Source organism: Mobula hypostoma, chromosome 9 (assembly GCF_963921235.1).
Source record: "Mobula hypostoma chromosome 9, sMobHyp1.1, whole genome shotgun sequence".
Taxonomy (NCBI): Eukaryota; Metazoa; Chordata; class Chondrichthyes; order Myliobatiformes; family Myliobatidae; genus Mobula; species Mobula hypostoma.
In genome coordinates, this window is record NC_086105.1 from 128752138 (window position 1) to 128773282 (window position 21145).

The 21145-nt window shown below is 40.3% G+C and overlaps 1 protein-coding gene across 6 annotated transcripts in view; it reads left to right on the plus strand.

Moving 5' to 3' along the window:
* The window catches only part of mrtfba (myocardin related transcription factor Ba), a 248290-nt gene that overhangs the window by 163747 nt on the left and 63398 nt on the right, over window positions 1-21145 (plus strand). For all 6 annotated transcript variants that reach the window (XM_063059101.1, XM_063059106.1, XM_063059104.1 and 3 more), the window contains one exon: window positions 14862-14927. In XM_063059101.1, coding sequence (XP_062915171.1) covers window positions 14862-14927 — 66 coding nt within the window. The remainder of the gene's footprint in view (window positions 1-14861; window positions 14928-21145) is intronic.

The following is a 21145-nucleotide window of genomic DNA, read 5'->3' on the forward strand; positions in this document are numbered from 1 at the left end:
AACTCTTGAGACTCCTATCATCACCACTCTTGTCTTCTCTCCCTTTGCCTTCCAGCCACAGAGCCAGACTCGGTGCCAGAGACCTGGTCACTGCAGTTTTTCTTGGTAGTTCATCCTCTCCAACAGTATCTATAACTGTATGTTTGTAATTGAAGGAAATGGCCACAGGACATACTTCCACCCCATTCCTATCCTATGGAAGAGAGTAAAGGAATATGCCTTTTAAATGCCATAATAATTTCTGTTTCAACTGATTGTACATATATGTATCTATGACAACTCATTCCATACAAACTCTGTGTGGAAAAACTTTAAATTTTCCCCCTTACATTAAAGCCTTGCCCTTCAATTTTAGATCCTCCCCCCACCATCCTAGAAGAAAGATCATCTTTACCCTAATTGTTCCCCTCGTAATTTTCTAAACCACATAAGGTTACCTTTGAGCTTGCTGCTTTCCAGTGAGAATAAACCCAGCCTATCCGATCTCTTTGTATAAATAAACAACTCCATTCCAGGCAACATCCTCATGATTCTCTTCAGGACTTTTTCTAATGCTACCACATTTGTGGATGCCATGGTAGTGTAGTGGTTAGAGCAACGTTATTACAGCTCGGGACAATTCTGAGTTCAAATCTGGCACTGTCAGTAAGGAGTTTGTATGCACTCCCCATGAACCATGGCACAAAGACATACCAGTTAATTGGGTAATTGTAAACTATGATTAGGCTATTGTTCAGTAGGTCAAAGTGATGGCCTTTGAAAGCAAACAGGCCAGCTGCCTTCTTCACTACTCTTGGCACTTAGGTGTCAGCATTTTCAGTGAGCTATGAGCTTCTACCCCAAGATCCTTCTGTACAGATGGTAAAGTTGGTCTTTCTGCTTTTTTAAAAAAAATACAAGATGAGAAGAAGGTGAGGGGAGGGGAAGAAGAAGTAGTATAAGATGATGGGGAAACCGAGAGGGGGAAGGGGTGAAGTAAAGAGTTAGGAAATTGATTGGTGAAAGAGATAAAAGGCAGGGGAAGGGGGAATCTGATAGGAGAGGATAGAAGACCATGAAAGAAGGGGAATGGGGAGGTGATGGGTAGGTAAGGAGATATGGTGAGAGAGGGAAACGGGAATGGGGGAATGGTGACGGGGACAATTACCATATATTAGATAACTGATCAATTTTGGTTCAAAACAAGTGTCAGTAACAGAAAGAAGGCATAAACCGTGTCAGATGCTCCATCAAGCTCAGATCCACCATTGTTCATCAGAAGAACACAAGCAACAGCAGCACAACCATAGCAAAACAAGCCCCTTTCCCCTTTCCCAACTGAAATCAGTGAGTCCTGGGGTCAATACCATCAGTTCAAGTTGTCAAGTCCTGGGGACAGTACTGCAGGTCGAGGACTGAAGTCAACGTTCCCAGAAGTTGAAGCCCGATGGTCAGAGCCCTTAGTTGTCGCTGATCTTCTACTGTGGTACATGAAGTATTGGTGCTGAATATTTTAAGCACTTATTGCTACCTAGGATGGTGAATATTGGGTTGAGGTGTTTGATGTTGCGATGTTCACTGTGCTTGGCAATTAACTTGCAGAGGTTTAATCACCATTCAACATGACATCTCCGGCGCAGTCTTTAGGAGTGTGGTTCTCTTCTGATAACTCTGTAAACAAACATGTATAAGTAGATGCCATCTCTGAACCCCTAAGAGTCAAAGAAATGTGAGCCAATAGAATTCAAAGGTCAATTGAAGGGATAACCAATCAAGACAGGCAAGCGAACATAACAACTGTGCACTGATGATGTTACCTTCACTGGTGATGAAATGTCTGCAAGCTAATTGCCAATCTCAGAAAACGCTGCAACATCAATTTTTTGCTACTATTTTCAGATTTCCATCATCTGAAACATTTTTTTTAATAATTCTGTCAAATATTTTGCTGAAATGGGTTGTTTTCAGATATTTCATATATCACAGATACTTGATAGTAACCCTAGCTCTTATTTTTATAATATTGAATATCAGTATGGTGTAAGTATTTTACAACCTTGGTCTACATGTGTTTGTAGTTGCACACCATCTTAATCAGCAGTCTTGTAAACAACCGTTCAATTTATTTTTACCAAAGTTTGTCATGTGAGTCTGTCCATTGAATTTTCTTCAAAACAGGAAGATACCCCTAAACTAAGTGCACATATACTTGATATTGATTAGCTTCATGTCCACATAACACCTTGGAGTTCAGCAGCTTGAAAAATAGCAGATTAGTGTAGTAGCCGCTCTTCTGTAAGGATTTATTATCATGGTTTGCCTTGTGCCACTTCCTTATGGGTAGTTCCTGCTATTTGGTAACTTGAACTAAATATCAAATGTGCTGTTGCCTAACACTAGGACACAGAAGCATATACAAGTTGTTTTTTTTTTAATTTACTCTGACATGGTTCCGTTGAGGTTAGAGTATTTTCATGGCATTTTCTACCTTTATTAATAACTTCCTTAGTCAAGGAGGTAAAATTCAATCCAAGCAAGAAAACAAACTAGTCGGTGATGGTTTACCCATCTAACATGCCTCCTAAGTATATTTATTTCTGTTGGCTTCACTGGAAGGTGGAATCTGGAGAGAGGAGAGTGGTGGGGGTCAAGAGCTGGAGGAAATGATACAGAGAAGGAAAGAGTTGCATTGGTGAAATTGCCCGATAAAAATCCAACTTTTCATCATCAGGAAATTTAATAATTTCATAAACATTGTAAATTTCAATTCAGCAACACATTTTGGGTTAAAAGAACTTGAGCTCAGTGGTATCTTGAGCTTTGACCTTTTGTATCAAATGTGTTGTTACTTTGTATATCATTTTATTTTGATTCTGGTCAAACAGTGGACACATACTAAATATGGTTTATCCAAAGAGCTTCAAATTGCATCCATCACAAATTTTGGTTTTATTTTGGTGTGCATGTTATGATTTAAAAGCTATGTACTGGAAGTTGCAGTCATCGCAGAACTGGACCTATCTCCAGCTTAGATTTCCACTGGGTTTCTGCTAGCCGTGCCTGGTTACAGGCTTTTGAATAAGCTTTTATAATTAAGAATTCCTTCTTTAGAGACACGGCACCACAGGACAAATTATAAAAGCCCTTTACTTTTGTAATCAATTTACAAATTATAATACTCTAGATTAATTCTACGATTCTTTAATGCGACCAAGAAATTATTCTATATAGTATTTTAAAGGTCATTTACTGTTATTCAATGTAATTATCTCAAATTATTCACCAAAATTTATGATGGATGCAAATAGTGCACTGAGCATATGATTAAGATTTTAGTGATAAATACATTTTCAGCTTTATTAACAAAAGCACATCAGGTGACTAACCTTAAATATAATTATTGAAAGTTAAATATCTCCAGAATATCACTGTAGAAGTGATCTGTGTATTACTGTCTTCAGCTATATCAAATGATCCACCTATTGTCTCCCTAAAGATTTGCCATCAACTGCAAACCACAAGTCAGAAAAGTGTTGCTTGCTTGGATCAGCTTTCAAAAAATTAAAGGAGCTGGTGGTATACTCCACCATAATTGCAGTGGGTACATGTACCTTCTACACAATGTATTGAAGAAATTCACTCAGGCGTTCTTCAACATTGCTTCCTAAACATGTGACAATCTCTCATCTAGAAAACAAGCGTGTAATCTCTAATTCCACTTGTGTGGGCCACTGCAATTTGATCCTCAACTTTCTAATTGAGAGACCACAGTCAGTACAGATCAGTAATAAGATCTCTTCACTGACAATCAACATAGGCCCACCTCAAGGATCTGTGCTTAGCCCACAGATCTACTCTGTCTGCAGTTGTGTTTGTGTTTTCTCCACATTCATGGCTGTGTGGCTAAGCAAAGCTCAAATTACATCTATAAATTTGCAGATTTCACTGCTGTTATTGGTAATGTCATAGAATGCAACAAGGAGGTGTACAGGAGTGAGATTAGTTCAGCTGGTTGAGTAGTGTTGCGAAAATAACCTCACACTTAGCATCAGCAAGACCTAGGAACTGATTGTGGACTTCAGGAAGGGAAGTCAGCAAAATATACGCCATTCTTCATTGAGGGTCAGCGATGGAAAGGGTAGGCAGTTTCAAGTTCTAGAGTGTCAATATCTCAGAAGCTCTATCCTGGGCCCAACACATTGATGCATTTATGAAGAAAGCATGCTGTACTTTGTTGGGAGTTTGAGGAGGTTTGGTATGTCAGCAAAGACTCTTGCAAATTTATATAGATGTACAGTGGAAAGCATTGTGACTGATTGCATCACCGCCTGGTATGGAGGCTCTAATGCACAGGATCGCAAGAGGCTGCAGAGTGTTGTAGACTCAACCAGCTCCATCAGGGTCATAACCTTCCCCACTATTGAGGACATCTTCAAGAAACAGTACTTCAAGAAGGCAGCATTCATCAGAATCAGGTTTATTATCAATGACAAATGGGAAACTTGTAGTTTTGTGGCAGCAGTGCCATGTAATGCATAAAAATTACTAAAAGTTACCAAAATTAAATAAATAATGCAAAATGGGTATAGCAAGGTAGTGTTCATAGACCATTCTGAAATCTGCTGGTGGAAGGGAAGGAGCTGTTCCTGATACATTGAATGTGGCCCTTCAGGATGCTTTACTACCTTCCCAAATGTAGTAATGAGGAGAGGGCATGTCCCGGTTGGTGAGAGTTACTAACGATCGATGCTGCCTTCTGGAGACACTGCTTTTTGATGCTGTCCTTGATGTTGGAGACAGTTGTGCTTGCGATGAAGCTGACTTAGTCTGCAACATCCAGGATGTGCCTGCTTTTTGTTACTACAACTGGAGAGGAGATGCAGGAGCCTGAAGACCCACACTCAATGATTTAGGAACAGCTTCTTCCCCTCCAACATAAATTTCTGAATGGTCTATGAACACTATCCCCTTTATTCCTTTTTCTTTTGCACTATTTATTTTGTAACCTATAGTAATTTTTATGTCTTTGCACAGTACTGCTGCCATAAAATAACAAATTTCACATTATATAACTTAATGATAATAAATCTGATCCTGATTCCTATAACATCCTAATTCCTTCTCACTTCCAGGGACTAAATATTTGAGATCTTTACCTAATAACATAATAGGGTTACCTTATCATGAGGATTAAAGCGATTAAGAAAAAGAGGCTTTTCAGGGACAATTAAAGTTTAAGCAAAAAATACTGCCAATGACTTCTGCATCATGAATGGTCAAAAAATAAAGGTGAGGAATGATTTTAATACATCTATTTTATAAAATAATAATTATGTTCAAAAATATTGCTGCTTTATACCAGTTCATTAAAGACTGTTAATAGGCAATGAATTTAACAAGGAAATGGAGCAAATAATAAATCTGAAAATCCACACAATTTGACTGTAATTTACACTTGGATTATCTATTGTACCTAATAGATGAGGGAACATGAGGGGAAATTTCTTTGCTCGGAGGGTTGTGAGAGTGTGGAATAAGCTGCCAGCACAAATGGTGCATGCAAGCTCGATTTCAAAATTTGGATGTGTACATGGGTGGTAGGGGTATGGAAAGCTATGGTCCAAGTGCAAGTCAATGGGAGAAGGCAGTTTAAATGGTTTCGGCATGGACTAGATGGGCTGAGTTGTCAGTTTCTGTGCTGTACTTTTCTATGACTCTAATATATAGACTCTTAGCCAGTCTGTCTTATTTTATAATTAATTGTCCATATACCTCTTCTTTACAATAGCCTCAGGCACTGATTGTGAACCTGTAGAAATCCATGCACAATAACATCCTGTGCAATCTGCTGCTCGACAGTTTTGCCTGAGGTCCAGTAGGCAAGGTGATAGATTTAAATTTAGATTTTAGAGATACTGCACAGTAACGGGCCCTTCTGGCCCACAAAAGCCTGTGCCATCCATTAACACCCATGTGACCAATTAACCTACTAACCTGTACCCTAATCTGGTAATTTAGAAAACCCAAGAAGATTACTGAAGGGTGAGTATATCTGCACTTCAAATGTTGACTTAAGCAGAGATCACAGTACAGTAAGTGATATTGCAGTAAATAAGTATATCATACTGGGGATAAAGCAGGGTAGAAATGGTTGTATTCGACTATGAGCAGCAGTTAAGTGAGCTGTGAGTAACTCAATTATTTTTAAACATAATCGTCCAAGTTAACATTAGACATTGAGACGTATTGGTAGCTGGAAATCTTTATTTTAATCATAATTAATATTAAATATACAAGTTTTGATACCTAGGAAGTGGATTCCAGAGCAGAATAATTTTAGTCACTATGAAATTAGCTGACAATTTTAAATGTAATGAAAAAGCAGGCTAGGAGCAAATTCCATTATATCAATTTATTTCTTTGAGGTCCACAGTGTGCGTGGTACATGAACATATGGAGAAGCTCCGATATGTTCAATGAATACACAGCTAGGGGCCACTTCTGTCACATATGCTTAGCACCATCTGTGACCATTCAAGCAGGAGCATTCTTTGATGTGCTGCAGATTGGCTCCCTAATGCACTCTAGGCCAGGCCTTTCAGTTTTTTAGACATGAATGTTTAACAGTGTTAATGGGGAAAGTCAATTTATTGAACTGTTCAAAAATTGCATTGTTGGTGCGGTTTCTGCACATGTCACATAGTCCATCAAAGTAGAAAATATTTTAACTTTTCATCATCGCTCATCACTGCAATCTCAAAAGTCAGAATGTTTTTGAAATTACTGTATGTAGTTTAAATAGTATTGCAAAACTTAATGTCTAATGCAATTTATAATTCAGTACTGTGGATGGTTAGGGAATTGGAACCCTTTTTGACATTTCTCCTGCAGTCAGATATGGGAATTGATTAATTCTGCTTTTAATCTGATATATTTAATATCAGTTATAGTGTGTAACATTATTTTTTGTGCACACCAATTATAAATGTGTTAAATACTCTTTAATAATGGTGTGTGTACATGAATTGTTAAGAACCTAAAATATTAAAAATTCTCCGACAGCAATTTTCAAGATCTTTAACAGCAGGAGAAAATGCTGAATGATTCTGTTCACACAGATGCTGCTTACCTTCTGAGTGTTCCAAGCATTTTCTGTGTTTATATCTTTATCCATAAGAAGCAAGTTTTCTTGTCTGTTTATGAATATCCATAGCTCCATATATGTAGAGTCCATTTCAAGGTGCAGTTTAGGTGATTGACCCCTAACAATGTGATGGTTCCTGTTGGAGGACAGATCCAGATGGATTTAATTGCTGAAGATATCCATTTAACAAAAATCCAATACATAATTTTTCACCTTTCGTTTTATAACTCAAAATATGGTTGTGGGCTTTTCAGCCAGGAGTGCTGTTGCAGGAATGCAGCATCCTTCATCAAGGAGCCTCAGGTTCCACACCAACAGGTTCAGGAATAGCTATTACCCCTAAACCATTGAGAGATCTTGAACCAGAGGGGATAGCTTCACTCACCCCAACACTAAACTGATTCCACAATCTATGGACTTACTTTCTTTCTTTCTTTTTTTTTTGGCATGTGCCTGTGTGCGTGCGAGTCTGTGTGCATCTGTGTGTGCATGCGTGCGTGTCTGTGCATATGCATCTGCATGCATCCGTGATGATGGATTTTTCATGGCTTTTTACAAGGCACGGAGTGAGCGAGAGAGAGACTGACTGTGTGGTGCACCACTCCTCACACAGACGTTTTCACAGTATTTTCCCTTTGTTTTACGAGGTCGAGTTGTGGTCTCGACACTCAACACGGCACGGATGGAAAACGTACTCGGGAGCGGACCCGACTAGTTTCGAACCCGGGAACCTCCGCTCCCGGGTCCAGCGCCGATGTTGTTGCGCCACCAGCCGGCCCTATGGACTTACTTTCAAGGACTCTACAACTCATATTCTTGATATTTGTTTCTTATTTATTTATTACTATTATTTTTACTTTTTTATATTTGCATAGTTTTGTTGTCTTTTACACGTTGGTTTGTCCATCTTTGTTATGTGTGGGTTTTCATTGATTCTATTGTGTTTCTTTGTATTTACTAGGAATACCCCCAAAAAGATGAATCTCAGGGTACTATGTGGTGACATTAAATGTACCTTTTGAAACCTTTGAAACCTTACATCAGTGATAGGGAGATGATTGGAGAAAATACTCAGAATAGGATTTAGGTACATTTAGAAAGGCGAGGCGGATCAGGGGTAGTCATCATAGCTGGGGAGGGGGTGAAGTCTGCTTTCCTAATTGAGTTTTTTGAAGAAATAACTGAGAAGACTATGATAGCAGAGCAGTTGATATTGTCTGTCTGGAATTTAGTAAGGTATTGGATAAAATCCCATGTGACGGGATGGGTAAGGCTCAGGAGATCCAAAGTTAAGCTGGTTAATTGGATCTCTAGCCAGAGGGTCGTGAACCTGTGGAATTCATTGCCACAGACATCTGTGGAGGCCAAGTCATTGGGTATAGTTAAATCAGAGGTTGATAGCAATTTAATTAGTAAGGGTGTCGAATGCTATGGGGAAAAAGTAGGCCAATGGATGTGAGAGGGAAAATACATAAGCCATGATTGAATGGCAGAGTTGATTTAATGGGCCAAATATTCTAATTCTGCTGCTATATCTTACGGTCAAAATGAGATTGATGACCAGAGACGGGGAAGTTGTGGATGGATGTTTTACTGATTGGAAGTCCGTGGCTGTTGGTGTATTGCATGGTCGAAGCACGGTCTGTTAAGGTTTGTGATATTAATAATTTAGATATGCATACAGGAGGTATGATTAAGAAGACTGCAAGTAACAAAGGTTGATGGTGTTGTGGAGAAAGAGTCGTCAAAGGACACAGCAGGTTTTCGATTAGATGAGAAACTGGATCAGATTATTACTGACAGATAGCATGAAATGTGTTGTTTTGTGGTAGAAGTACAATGCAAAGACATAAACTTACTATAAATTACAAAATTGATTAGTTAATGCAAAAGCAAGGTAGTGTTCATGTGCTATTTAGAAATTTGATGGCAGAGGGGAAGGAAGAAGCTGTTCCTGAATCACTGAGAGTGGGTCTCCCAGCTCTTGTACCTCCTTCCCGATGGCAATGATGAGAAAAGAGCATGTTGCTGATGGTGAGGATCCTTAGAGATGAGTGCTGCCTTCCTGAGGTACCTCCTCCTGCAAATGCTCTCAATGGGGATGATTTTGCTTGTGATGAAACTAGCTGAGTCAGCAGTCCTCTGCAGCCTTTTGCAGTCCCATGCAGAACAGAACTCACTGTAGCAGATGGAATTTAATCCCAACAATTGTGAGGTAATGTTTTTAAGAGGTGAAATAGAGGAAGCACATATACAGTCAATGGTAGGGTGCTAATGGATATGGATAAATAGAGACCTTGTGTCTCATGTCCACTTTCCCTGAAAGTAGCAACATAGATAAGTAGAAATCTGAAAAGACACAAGGCGCATTTGACTCCAAAGGTCAGGACATTGGAATATGAAAGTTGGTACATTATATTGAACTTAACAGAGCACTGATGAGGCTGCACTTGGAGCATTATGTGCAATTTGCAGATGACACCACAATAGTAGGCCATATTCCAAATAATAATGAGACAGAGTATAGGAAAGAGATAGAGCTGAGTGACATGGTGTCGTAACAACAACTTATCCTCCAGTGCCAGCAAAATAAAATAGCTTGGTCATTGACTTCAGGAAGGAGTTGACACACGTGCTCATATTTACATCAACAGTGCTGTGGTAGAGAGCTTCCAAGTTCCTATATATCACCAATAGCCTGTCCTGGTCCAGCCACATGGACACCACAGCCAAGAAGGGTCTCCTTCCTCAGGAGGCTAAAGAAATCTGACGTGTTCCATTCTACCCTCATCTATTTTTATCATTGCACTATTGAAAACATCTATTCGGATGCATTATGACTTGGTATGGCAGCTGCTCTGCCCTTAACCATAAGAAACTGCAGAGAGGTGTGGACACAGCTCAGCTCAGTACGTCATGGAAACCAGCCTTCACTCTGTAGTGTTCCTCTGCACCTCACTGCCTCAATAAAGCAGTATTATCAATGACACTATCCACTGCCGACATCATCTCCTCTTCTCCCTCCTCAGGTGAAAGATGCAATAGACTGAAACCACACACCATCAGGCTCAAGGGCAGCTTCTGTCCCACTGTTGTAGGACTAAGGAATAATTTCCTAGTAGGATAGCATGGACTCTCAACCTCACAACGTATCTCATTCTGATCTTGTACATATTGTCTAGCTGCACTGTAACGGTAGCACTTTATTCTGCACTGTTACTGTTTTACTTTTTACCTCTTCAATACACTGTAGTAATGAATTGATCTGCATGAAAAGTATACAAGTCGTAGTGTGATCACTTGCGAGGTATTCCCTTAATGGAGAACGCCTTTGCGTGACTTTGTTTAACGTGGGGAGACTGATGCATAGTAGCACCCACGTGGTTCCTGACTGATTATGATTCAGGATTCAGTTGTCCAGTGACATGGTATCCAAGACAACTGCAGACCCTTTACTGCTGCAGCCTTCCTCTGCCTTTACTGCCGTTGTTATGTGTCATCATCTTCAGCCAGCTCCACCATCGAGGTCTTGGCTAGATTAATCTTTGTGTGGAACCTCCTCCTTGACCTTACTGCCAAGGATAACCCTACCAAGAGCTAAGCACCAGATGGCTGAACTCCAGATGGCATCTTGGGTTCTCAGGATCTCACCATGCTCTCCTTGGGACCACAATGATTGATGCCCTTTTGAAGTAGCTGGGAACTTCTGACTGCATCCGTGAGAAGTTGAAGATGTCCTAGAACATTCTAGCCAATTGGTTGGCATAGGTTTTCAGTACCCAGCCAAGTACACCATCAGGGCCTGACGTTTTATGGGGGTTTACCCTTTTGTGATTGTAGGATCACTCGATGCTGTAGGGATTGGCACAGTTGGTTATTCTCCTGTTCAAAGGTGGCATTAAAGGCATTGAACTCATTGGAGAGTGAAGTATCATTGCCATTTATGCTCTTAGGTTTCACCTTATAAGAAGTAAGCAGGCACCTTATAAGCAGGCCCTGCCTGCCTTCTACCTTATTTTTAGTACTTTTAATCTCTCATTCTAAATCATAAAGTTATGGAATAAAGTGTATCTCAAGAAATTTAAACATAAAATTTGCCATAGTAATACTGAGGAATGATGGATTCACCAATGTGCTGTCTGTCAGATAATACATTAATCTAAGCTTCTGTGTTATACCATCTCACATGTTGCCACTTTCAAAGGAGTACAAAATAATTTTCTCTTCTTAAAGATACAACATGGTAACAGGCCCTTCTGGCCCAGTGAGCCCACACTGCCCAGTTACACCCCTGTGACCAATTAACCTACTAACCTGTAATTATTTGGAATGTGGCAGGAAATCCACACAGTCATAGGGAGAACGTGCAAATTTAGACAGCGACAGAAGATGAACCGGGTCGCTTGTGCTGTACAGCGATCGTGCTAACCACTATCCCACCCTTTGGCAATGTTTATTCTTCATCCACTGTCACTTTCAAATAAAAGTATATCTTTGTATAATAGTTTGCTAGTGTATCAATGACCATGTTTCAAAGGGATGGCTACAGTATCTTTGACAGAAATCTTGTATAAACTTGTAAATAGGCTTTACTCAAGTCATCCATTTATAGAATCAGGTTTAGTATCACTGGCATACGTTGTGAAAGTTTTTTCACTTCGCAACTGTACAATGCAATACATGATAATATACAGAAAAAAATTACAGCAAATATATATGTATATTAAATAGTTACAATTAGTGCAAAAAAATATTTTTTTTTAAAGTGAGGTAGTGTTCATGAGTTCAATGTCCTTTTAGGAATTGGATGGCAGAGGGGAAGAAGCTGTTCCTGAATTACTTGAGTGTGTGGCTTCAGGTTTTTGTTCCTCTTTCCTGATGGTAACAATGTGAAGAGGACTTGCCCTGGGTGATGGGAGATCCTTAATAATGGACGCTGCTTGAAGATGTCTTTGATACTGCGGAGCCTAGTATCCATGGAGCTGACTAATTTTACAAATTTCTGTAGCTTCCCCCCACCCCATACCAGACAGTAATGTAGCCTGTCAGAATGCCCTCCATGGTACATCTGTTGAAATTTGAGTGTTTTTGGTAACTGTTACGTACTCCGTAACTGGATTGCCAAACCAGCAGAAATGGAACACTCGTTGGAGTCTGTGATTACTAGGAACTAATAAAGTTTTATTAAAGAAATAAGTAATACAGTACACTAACCGCAAGGATATAAATGTAACAGGTTAGCAATGATAGTATACACATATACACAGAAATAGGGTAATAGGAATCAACCAAGCTCTATCGCAGTCTAGGGATAAAATGATCAGTCTTAAGGTAAAATGATCAGTCTTCAGGTGAAGCAGAGTTCAGTTCAGTCTAGTGCAGTTCGAAGTAATCACTGTTGTACCGTTGGGGCGGGGGAGAGAGAGAGAGAGATGCAGTTGTTTTCAGGCAAACCTTTCGATGCCTTCTGATCCAGCTGTGGTCACCGACTGTGACCCCTCAGTTCCGGATGCGATCATTCTTCCATGGTGAACCGGGCACCCAGGCAAGGGCGGACACACACCAGGTTCCCACTGATCGTACCTCTACCCCCATGAGCCTCTGACTGAATCCCGCGAATCGGTCCTCCAAACTCCCACCAACTTGTGGGGCATACTGCTCTTTCCAGGGTCTCGTGGCATGTGTGTCTTGTACCTTAGCAAACCTGCTATTTTTATCCCCCTGATTGGGGTATCACCTGTCCATTAGACTTCAAACAGTTCAGTTTCAAAGCAAACGGTCTGTGGCAGACGCCAACATCTGAATTATGTGTCTCTTTCTTGTTAATCTCTCTCTTCTCTCTTATTAGCATTTTGAATGTTTCTCCATTGTCTTTTGTTATCTCTGTCATTAGCATCATCCGTCCTGCAGCTCTGCTTGGCTTCACACATGACATAACAAACCAAATTTCCTCAAACTAATGAAATATAGCTGCTCTCTTGCCACCTTTATAGCTGCATTGTTACTTTGGGACCAGGTTAGATGCCCAGGAATTTGAAATCGCTCAGACTCTCCCCATCTGATCCCTCTATGAGGATTAGTTCATGTTCCCTTGACCTACCGTTTCTGAAGTCCCCAGTCAGCTCTTTGGTCTTACTGACATTGAGTGCAAGCTTGTTGCTGCAAACCACTCAACTAGCTGATATATCTCTCTCCTGTATGCCCTCGGTCTCCCTCTGAGATTTTGCTAACAGTAGTTGTATATTAGCAAATTTATAGATGGCATTTCAGCTATGCTTAGCTAAACGGTAATGGGTTTAGAGAGAGTACAGCAGTGGGCAAAGCACACAGCCCTGAGGTGTGCCAATGTTGATCATCAGCGAAGAGGAGGTATTATTACCAATCAGTACAGATTGTGGATTTTCAGTTAGAAAGTCAATTATAGAGGGAGGTACAGAGGCCCAGGTTATGTAGTTTATCGATCAGCACTGTAGGAGTGATGATGCTAAACCGAAAAAAAATCATGAAAATATCTAATGTCCATTTGTAATCTAACCAGCAATATCTCTGGTTTGCTGTCCCAGCTTTTTGTGAGGTGTGGTCACAGTGATTTAAAATGAATAGTTAACCACTCATTGATATCTAAGAAAAACATATATTTGCAAAGGATTGGGTTTAGCGGAGTTGTCTTGATTGCTACTTTAAAAATATAATTTTTTGTCAATTGAGATTAAAATCAAAGAACTGATGCTGATACCTCTTTCCAATAAATATCAGTTTTGTGTGTGTGAGAGAGACAGAGGTATTGATTTATTATTGTCACATGAACAAGACAGTGAAAAGCTTGTCTCATATACGGTTTATACATATCAAATCATTGCATAGTACATTGAGCTGGAATAAGGTAAAACAATGACAATGCAGCATAAAGTGTAAAATCTACCAAAAAAGTGCAGTGTGGGTTAAGTGCAAGATCATAATGAGGTAGATTGTGAGGCCAAGAGTCTATTCTATTATACAAGAGGTCCATTCAAGAGTCTGATAACAGTGGGTAGAAGTTGTCCTTGAGCCTGGTGGTACATGCTTTCAGGCTTTTGTAGAGCGAGGGAGTTGGCTGATGATTTGAAAATATTACAACACTGTTTTGCAAACATGGGTATTGGTAAATGTTGATTATGCTTCTGTGAACATCCATTTGTAAAAATGATTTTTTTCTTGCCAAAACAGTAGACAGTTAAAGGTCCTGACGAAGGGTCTCGGCCTGAAACGTCGACTGCACCTCTTCCTAGAGATGCTGCCTGGCCTGAGTCCTGATGAAGGGTCTCGGCCTGAAACGTCGACTGCACCTCTTCCTAGAGGTGCTGCCTGGCCTGAGTCCTGACGAAGGGTCTCGGCCTGAAACATCGACTGCACCTCTTCCTAGAGATGCTGCCTGGCCTGCTGCGTTCACCAGCAACTCTTATGTGTGTTGCTTGAATTTCCAGCATCCGCAGAATTCCTGTTGTTAGACAGTTAGAGACCTCATTCTTCTCAGTTAGTCAATACAATAACAGCTTGACTGATTATTTTAAATGAAGTCAACTACTCTGGCATTTGGAAGCTTGGTTATGTTGATAATCTCTTGTGAGTGATGTATAGCAGTGATGAGAGAAATTAAATTCTAGTTATATACTCGATTCACCAATCTATTGACGTCCTATTTAAGTCTGCTTTTCTTTATTGATTTCATATATTTTTTTCCCCTTCCTTTTCCTTACAGTACTTCAATTAAGGCTACAACAAAGACGAACAAGAGAACAGCTGGTGGACCAAGGAATCATGCCACGTAAGCATCTTTCTTGTAAATAAACTTATAATATACAGGCTTCTAAGCAAGCAAATATTAAGAGTGATTTTATAAGATCAGTTTGATTTTAATGCAAGCTTCCTGGATCCATTTACTGAAGCAGTAAATCTTCTAATTTGTTGCGAAGTTTACTCTCAAAGGTGCTATTATTAATTACACTTACAATAATGGCGGGATATCCTGTTTTTAACTGATGATGAGTAACTTTTTCCAAACTTGTAAATGACAAAGATCTGTATTGTGTATATTTTTTTAAAAAGGCATTTTAAATTCCTCTGTGTTTACACAGCTGGCAGGTCCGTAGGTACACAGCCATTTGTCATTTACTAATGTACATTTTGTTGTGTTGAGAGCTGAAAATTCCTGGTCTCTGACTGAATTCATGGTATTGTTTATGATTTGCTGCATTAACATAATTAAATATTCTATTTGACATGAAATACATTTGTGAGGTGCAGTCCAATTAGATTGTTCCCCTGCATTATACTGTTAATATTTAAGAACAGAACATGTGCAGCATCACATAATGAAAGAAATCAATGCATATTATCATGAATACCTCACCATGCAAGTGAATTCTGAGGTGAAAGGAAAGGACTGGATAACAGCAAGGTTGATTTCTTGTGTATATTACAGCTTGTAACAAGAAGCTTCCGTCTCTTTTCACACCTCTATTTTTCTCCAACCTATAGTTATTGGCTAGAGTAGCAACTAGCCCGTCAGCTTTCTATGGCCCTCCCTGAATTATTAGACATGCATATTTTGTAATTATCTTTCATTAAGAACTTGCTTCCTCACTCACATACAACTTACATTTAGATCTGCTTTTGAGGCAAAGAAACTGAGCAAAGGGAATAGTATTTTTCCAGGAGACAGAGTGGAAAGAGTCGTAGTTAAAATAGCCCTGGGAATCGGTGGGTTCATACAAGATGTCAGTAGACAGTTTGTCTCCAGAGATGGAGTCTGAGATCGAGCAAGGGGAAGAAGTGTTGGAGATGGACCAAGTGAATATAAGGGTAGGGTGGAAGTCGGAGGCAAAGTTGATGAAATTGAGGAGCTCAGCATGGGTGCATGAAGCAGCAACAATGCAGTTGTCAATGTAAAGTAATTGCATTGTCTCCACTGCATCTGTCCCCAAGATGAGGACATCAGAGGTATCCTCCTCTTTCAAAGAACGGGGTTTTCCTTCCTCCAGCACTTGATGCTGCCTTCACCTGCATTTCCTCCATTTCCCGAACATCTGCACTCACCGCATCTTCCTGCTGCCTTAACAGTGATAGAGTTCCTCTTGTTAACACCTACCACCCCGTGATCCTCTGCATCCAACACATCATTCACTGTAACTTCCACCATCCTCAATGGGATCCTACCTCCAAAACACATCATTACCTCCCTCCACCCATTCTGCTTTCCACAGTGATCGCTCTCTCCATGATTCCTTTGTCCATTCGTCCCTCCTGGCACATATCCCTGTAAGTGACAGGAGTGCTACACCTACTCATTCACCTCATCCCTCGCCTCCTTTCGGGGCTCCAAATCATCCTGCAAGGCAAGGAACACTTCACCTGCAAATTTGTTGGGGTCGTCTATTGTGTCCAGTGCTCCCAGTGGGCCTCCTCTATATTGGTGAGACCCGATGTAAATTGAGGGGGTGGGCACTTTGTCACGCACCTCCGCTCCATACGCCAAAAGTGGAACTTCCCAGTGCTCAAGTATTTTAATTCCTATCCCCATTCCCATTTGAATATGTTGGTCCACGGCCTCCTCTTCTGCCACGATGAGGCCACTCTTAGGGTGGAGGAGCAACACCTTTTTTCCGTCGAGGTAGCCTCCAGCCTGATGGCATGAACATCGATTTCTGGTCATTTTTTCTTTTTTTTACTTTTCTCCTTCCCTTCACTCTAATTTGTTCTGTGTTTCATTTAAATACATAATTTGTTACTCATTTAATTAGGTCATCATATACCTTTTTAATTATTCCCATGAATCTTCAGCTAGTTGGGGTAACCTCTTAATTGGGGAAAAAACATACTGGTCCCGATGTGTTCCAATCCTCTGTATATATGCAGTGGATTCCAGTTAATTGGGATATCTTACTGTAATTTATAGTTTTTAAAATTATTATGTGTTGCATTGTACTGGCACTGCAAAACAACAAACTTCACGATACGTCATTAAACAGATTCTGGTCAGAACCTTTTACTACTTTGGATGTCTGAAATCCTTTGCGTCCTTCAGTCACATCCCCTTCTCTGTGATCCCTTTCACTCCTCCCCCAGCCCATTTCATTTGCAATTTTGTTTTCACTCGAGACCACACCTCTCTAACACTTATCAAAAGGGAATTCAAGGCACAACTTATTGCCTCGTTGCAAGCTGCTTTGGGAATCTTCCCCTATATTTACATCATTATGCATGTTATCGTTATTTAACTTGCTCTGTGCAGACGTTTTTGACTCATTTTTCGTATAGAAAACCAAAAAAACTCTGCATTACTTAAATAAGCAAGTATCCATACGTACACAAACAATCTCAATACGAACTGCTCACACCAGTTTGAGTGGATGTTCGACATAATTACATGGCACTAAACAACTTGAATGGTTTAGGATATTTTAAGACTACATTAAGCTTTATATTTTATTCCAGGCCCAGTAAATGTAATTGGTGTCTAAAGGGCAATTCATTGTTTTCATTTTCTAAAGAATATTGGTAGAGATATCTGTGCATATTTAAATGTTTACATAACCAATTTTCATTTATTTGATAATAAACAATATTGCACTATCAATAAGGCTAGCTACAGCTACAGCTCTCTTTCATATTATCAATTGCAGTAAATACCAAAGAGTGCATTTTTTGGAAGTGACGTAATTGTAAAATAATGTTAAATGTCATTTAAGTTAACTGATACTTTTGGAGTTTTTTACAGAAATACTTTTCTCTAAAAATATCCTGTAGAAACATAGTTTCTATATCTACCTACACTCCCATAAAATTTGCCAAAAGAGTCAAAAGTATTTGATTATTCCAGGCATTCAAAAGTCTACTTCAATATCTGTATCACCTGTTATTTTTATGAAGTCCAATACCTGAATAAAATTTACATTAATTGCTGTAAGACACACGGTTTCAATTAATACTGCATGCAGAAGACTGCTATTTGGCATATTATACCTGCTACTCTGCTAAAAGAGTTATCCATCCATCCCGCATCCCTGCCCTTTTCCCTTGGCTTAACAATTTTCTCCCTTTCAAGCTTTTTGACTTGAATATCATAAATCAAGTTCAGAAATCTGCTAAACATTAAATCCAAGAGAAACAGCCAATTTTTTTTAATGTGGGTGGTGTTTAATTTGCATTTTGATTGTGAATTCTTACTGGAACCAATTTTCTAAAGCCAACAGCCTATAATTCCTGTGCACGACTTCTTTCTTGTACTCTGAAACAAACACTGCATGTCATCTCCTTAAAATGAAGTATCCAGTTAGATGCCAAGATCTTTAATCCCAATTTATTTCCTGCCTGATCAATGAACCAGGGGCTTATAAATTCTCAAATCAATGTTCTGAATGTACCATTCAGGGCAGTATCTTTTGGGTTGCAGTGCACGATGTCTCTGCCAGGTTTCTCATTTCAGCAGATTCTATAATGAAATAGTCTTCATATTTGCAGGATAGTAGAGAGATCCTTCTTAAAAAAAAAACCCACAAGTGAAATTGAAACAGAAAATGTTGGAAATGCTCAGCAATCATGTAGGGTCTGTGGAAAGAGAAAATGTACGAATTGAATTGACTTTATTACTTGCATCCTTCACATACATGAGGAGTAAAAATCTTTGTCTCTGTCTAAATGTACAATTTATAGTAATTTGTAATAAATAGTATGTACAACAGGAATGTTAATATAACATAGAAATACAATTGTATCAACATGAATTAATCAGTCTGATTGTCTGGTGGAAGAAGCTGTCTTGGATCATGTTGGTCCTGGCTTTTATGCTGCGGTATCTTTCCCGGATGGTAGAAGCTGGATCAGTTTGTCGTTGGGGTGACTTGGGTCCCCAGTGATCCTTCAGGTGCTTTTAACACACTGGTCTATAAATGTCCTGAATAGTGGGAACTTCACATCGACGGATATACTGGGCTGTCCACACCACTCACTGCAGAGTCCTGTGTTTGAGGAAAGTACAGTTCCCATACCAGGCAGTAATGCAGCCAGTCAGGATGCTCTCAATTGCGCCCTGTAGAAAGTCCTTTGGATTTGGGGACTCATATCAAACATCTTCAACCTCCTGAGGTGAAAGAGGCACTGTTGTGCTTTTTTCACCACACAGCCAGTATGTAGAGATCCCATAAGATCCTTGGTGATGTGTATGCCAGGGAACTTAAAGCTGTTCACCTCTCAACCCCAGATCCATTGATGTCAATAGGGGTTAGCCTACCTCCATTCCTCCTGTAGTCCACAAACAGCACCTTTGTTTCTGCAACATTGAGGGAGAAGTTGTTTTCTTGACACCACTGTGTTAGGGTGATGACTTCCTCTCTGTAGGCTGCCTCATTATTAGTTGAGATTAAGCCAATCAATGTAGTATCATCAGCAAATTTAATTAGCAGATTGGAGCTGTGGTTGGTGACACAGTCATGGGTAGGTAGAGAGTAAAGGAGGGGCTTAGGACACAGCCCTGAGGGGCACTTGTGTTGAGGGTCAGAGGGGCAGAGGTGAGGGAAAAACCTCTGCCCCTCTGCCAGCGATCTGACAGGAAGTACAGAATCCAGCTGCACAAGGCAGGGTGAAGGCCGAGGTCTCTGAGCTTCTTGTCAAGACTGGAGGGAATTATGGTGTTGAATGCTGAACTTTAGTCCAAGAACAGCATTCTCACATGAGCATCCTTCTTCTCCAGATGTGTAAGGACAGTGTGTAGAGCTGTGGCTATTGCATCATCTGTTGATCTGTTGTGTCTGTAGGCGAATTGTAGGTCCAGTGTGGGTGGCAACATGCTGCACAGGTAATCCTTGTCCAGCCTCTCAAAGCATTTGCTTATTATTGAGGTGAGTGTGACAGGACGCAGGTTGTTTAAACATGTTACCTTGGTCTTTTTTGGTACAGGGACAATGGTGGATAATTTGAAGCAGGAGGGCACTTCACAGGGAGAGGGAGAGATTAAAAATGTCTGTAAACACACCAGGCAGTTGTGCTGCACACACTCTGAGTACCTGCCCTGGGATGCCATCTGCTCCCGCAGCCTTGCGACTGTCCTGTCATTGGAAACGCCTGCGTTCTTCAGCCTCGGAGATGACCAAGGTGCAGATCGGGGGCTCAGTACTGGCAATATCGAACCAAGTGTAAAAAGGATTTAGCTCATTTGGGAAAGAGGAGCGATATTGGTAGTATCACTGCACTTAGCTTTGAGTCTGCGATGGGGTGCAGACCTTGCCATAAGCTACGTGTATTGTTGGTGAAGAGTTGTGTCTGGATCGTATCCCTGTATTGTTGTTTCACTGCCTTGATGACTTTGCACAGATTGTAGCTGCATTTCTTGAACTCCTGCTGATTACCAACAATGTAAGCTCTGTGTCGCGTGGTAAGTGCTCTTCGCACGAAACTATTGATCTAGGTTTCTGGTTTGGGTAGACCCTGACCGATTTCTGGGGGACAATAGCCTCGATGCACTTCTGGATGAAGCTCGTAACCCCTTCCATGAACTCAGAGACATCCTCATTATGAAAGACATCCAGTTGACATCATCAAAGCAGTCCTATAGTATGGAGACCGATTGGTTGGACCAGTGGTTTTAACAATGGCCGCTTCTTGTTTTTCAGCGTCTGCCTGTATATGACGAAAGGGCAGGTGAAGGATCGCTTTGTAAGTGTTGTGGAAGGGAGAGTAGCAGTGGTCGAGTATGCTATCTCCCTGTGTGCTGACCTGGATGTGTTGACAAAACTTTGATCAATTTGAAACTCAATAAAAAAGATTGAAAAAAAAACTTTGGAGAGACTTTAGACAGTGGCACTCTATTAAAGTCACCGGCAACAATGAAGGCAGCCTCTGGGTGTGCAGTCTCCAGGGTGCTGATGGTCTCGTACAGTTCCTTGAGAGCCAGATCAATAAATTTTTACCTAACCTAGAAAAAGTAAGAAATGAAACCTATTTAAAATTGCAGAGGATGGGCAAAGTTGGAGAGAACAAAAGGGCAGA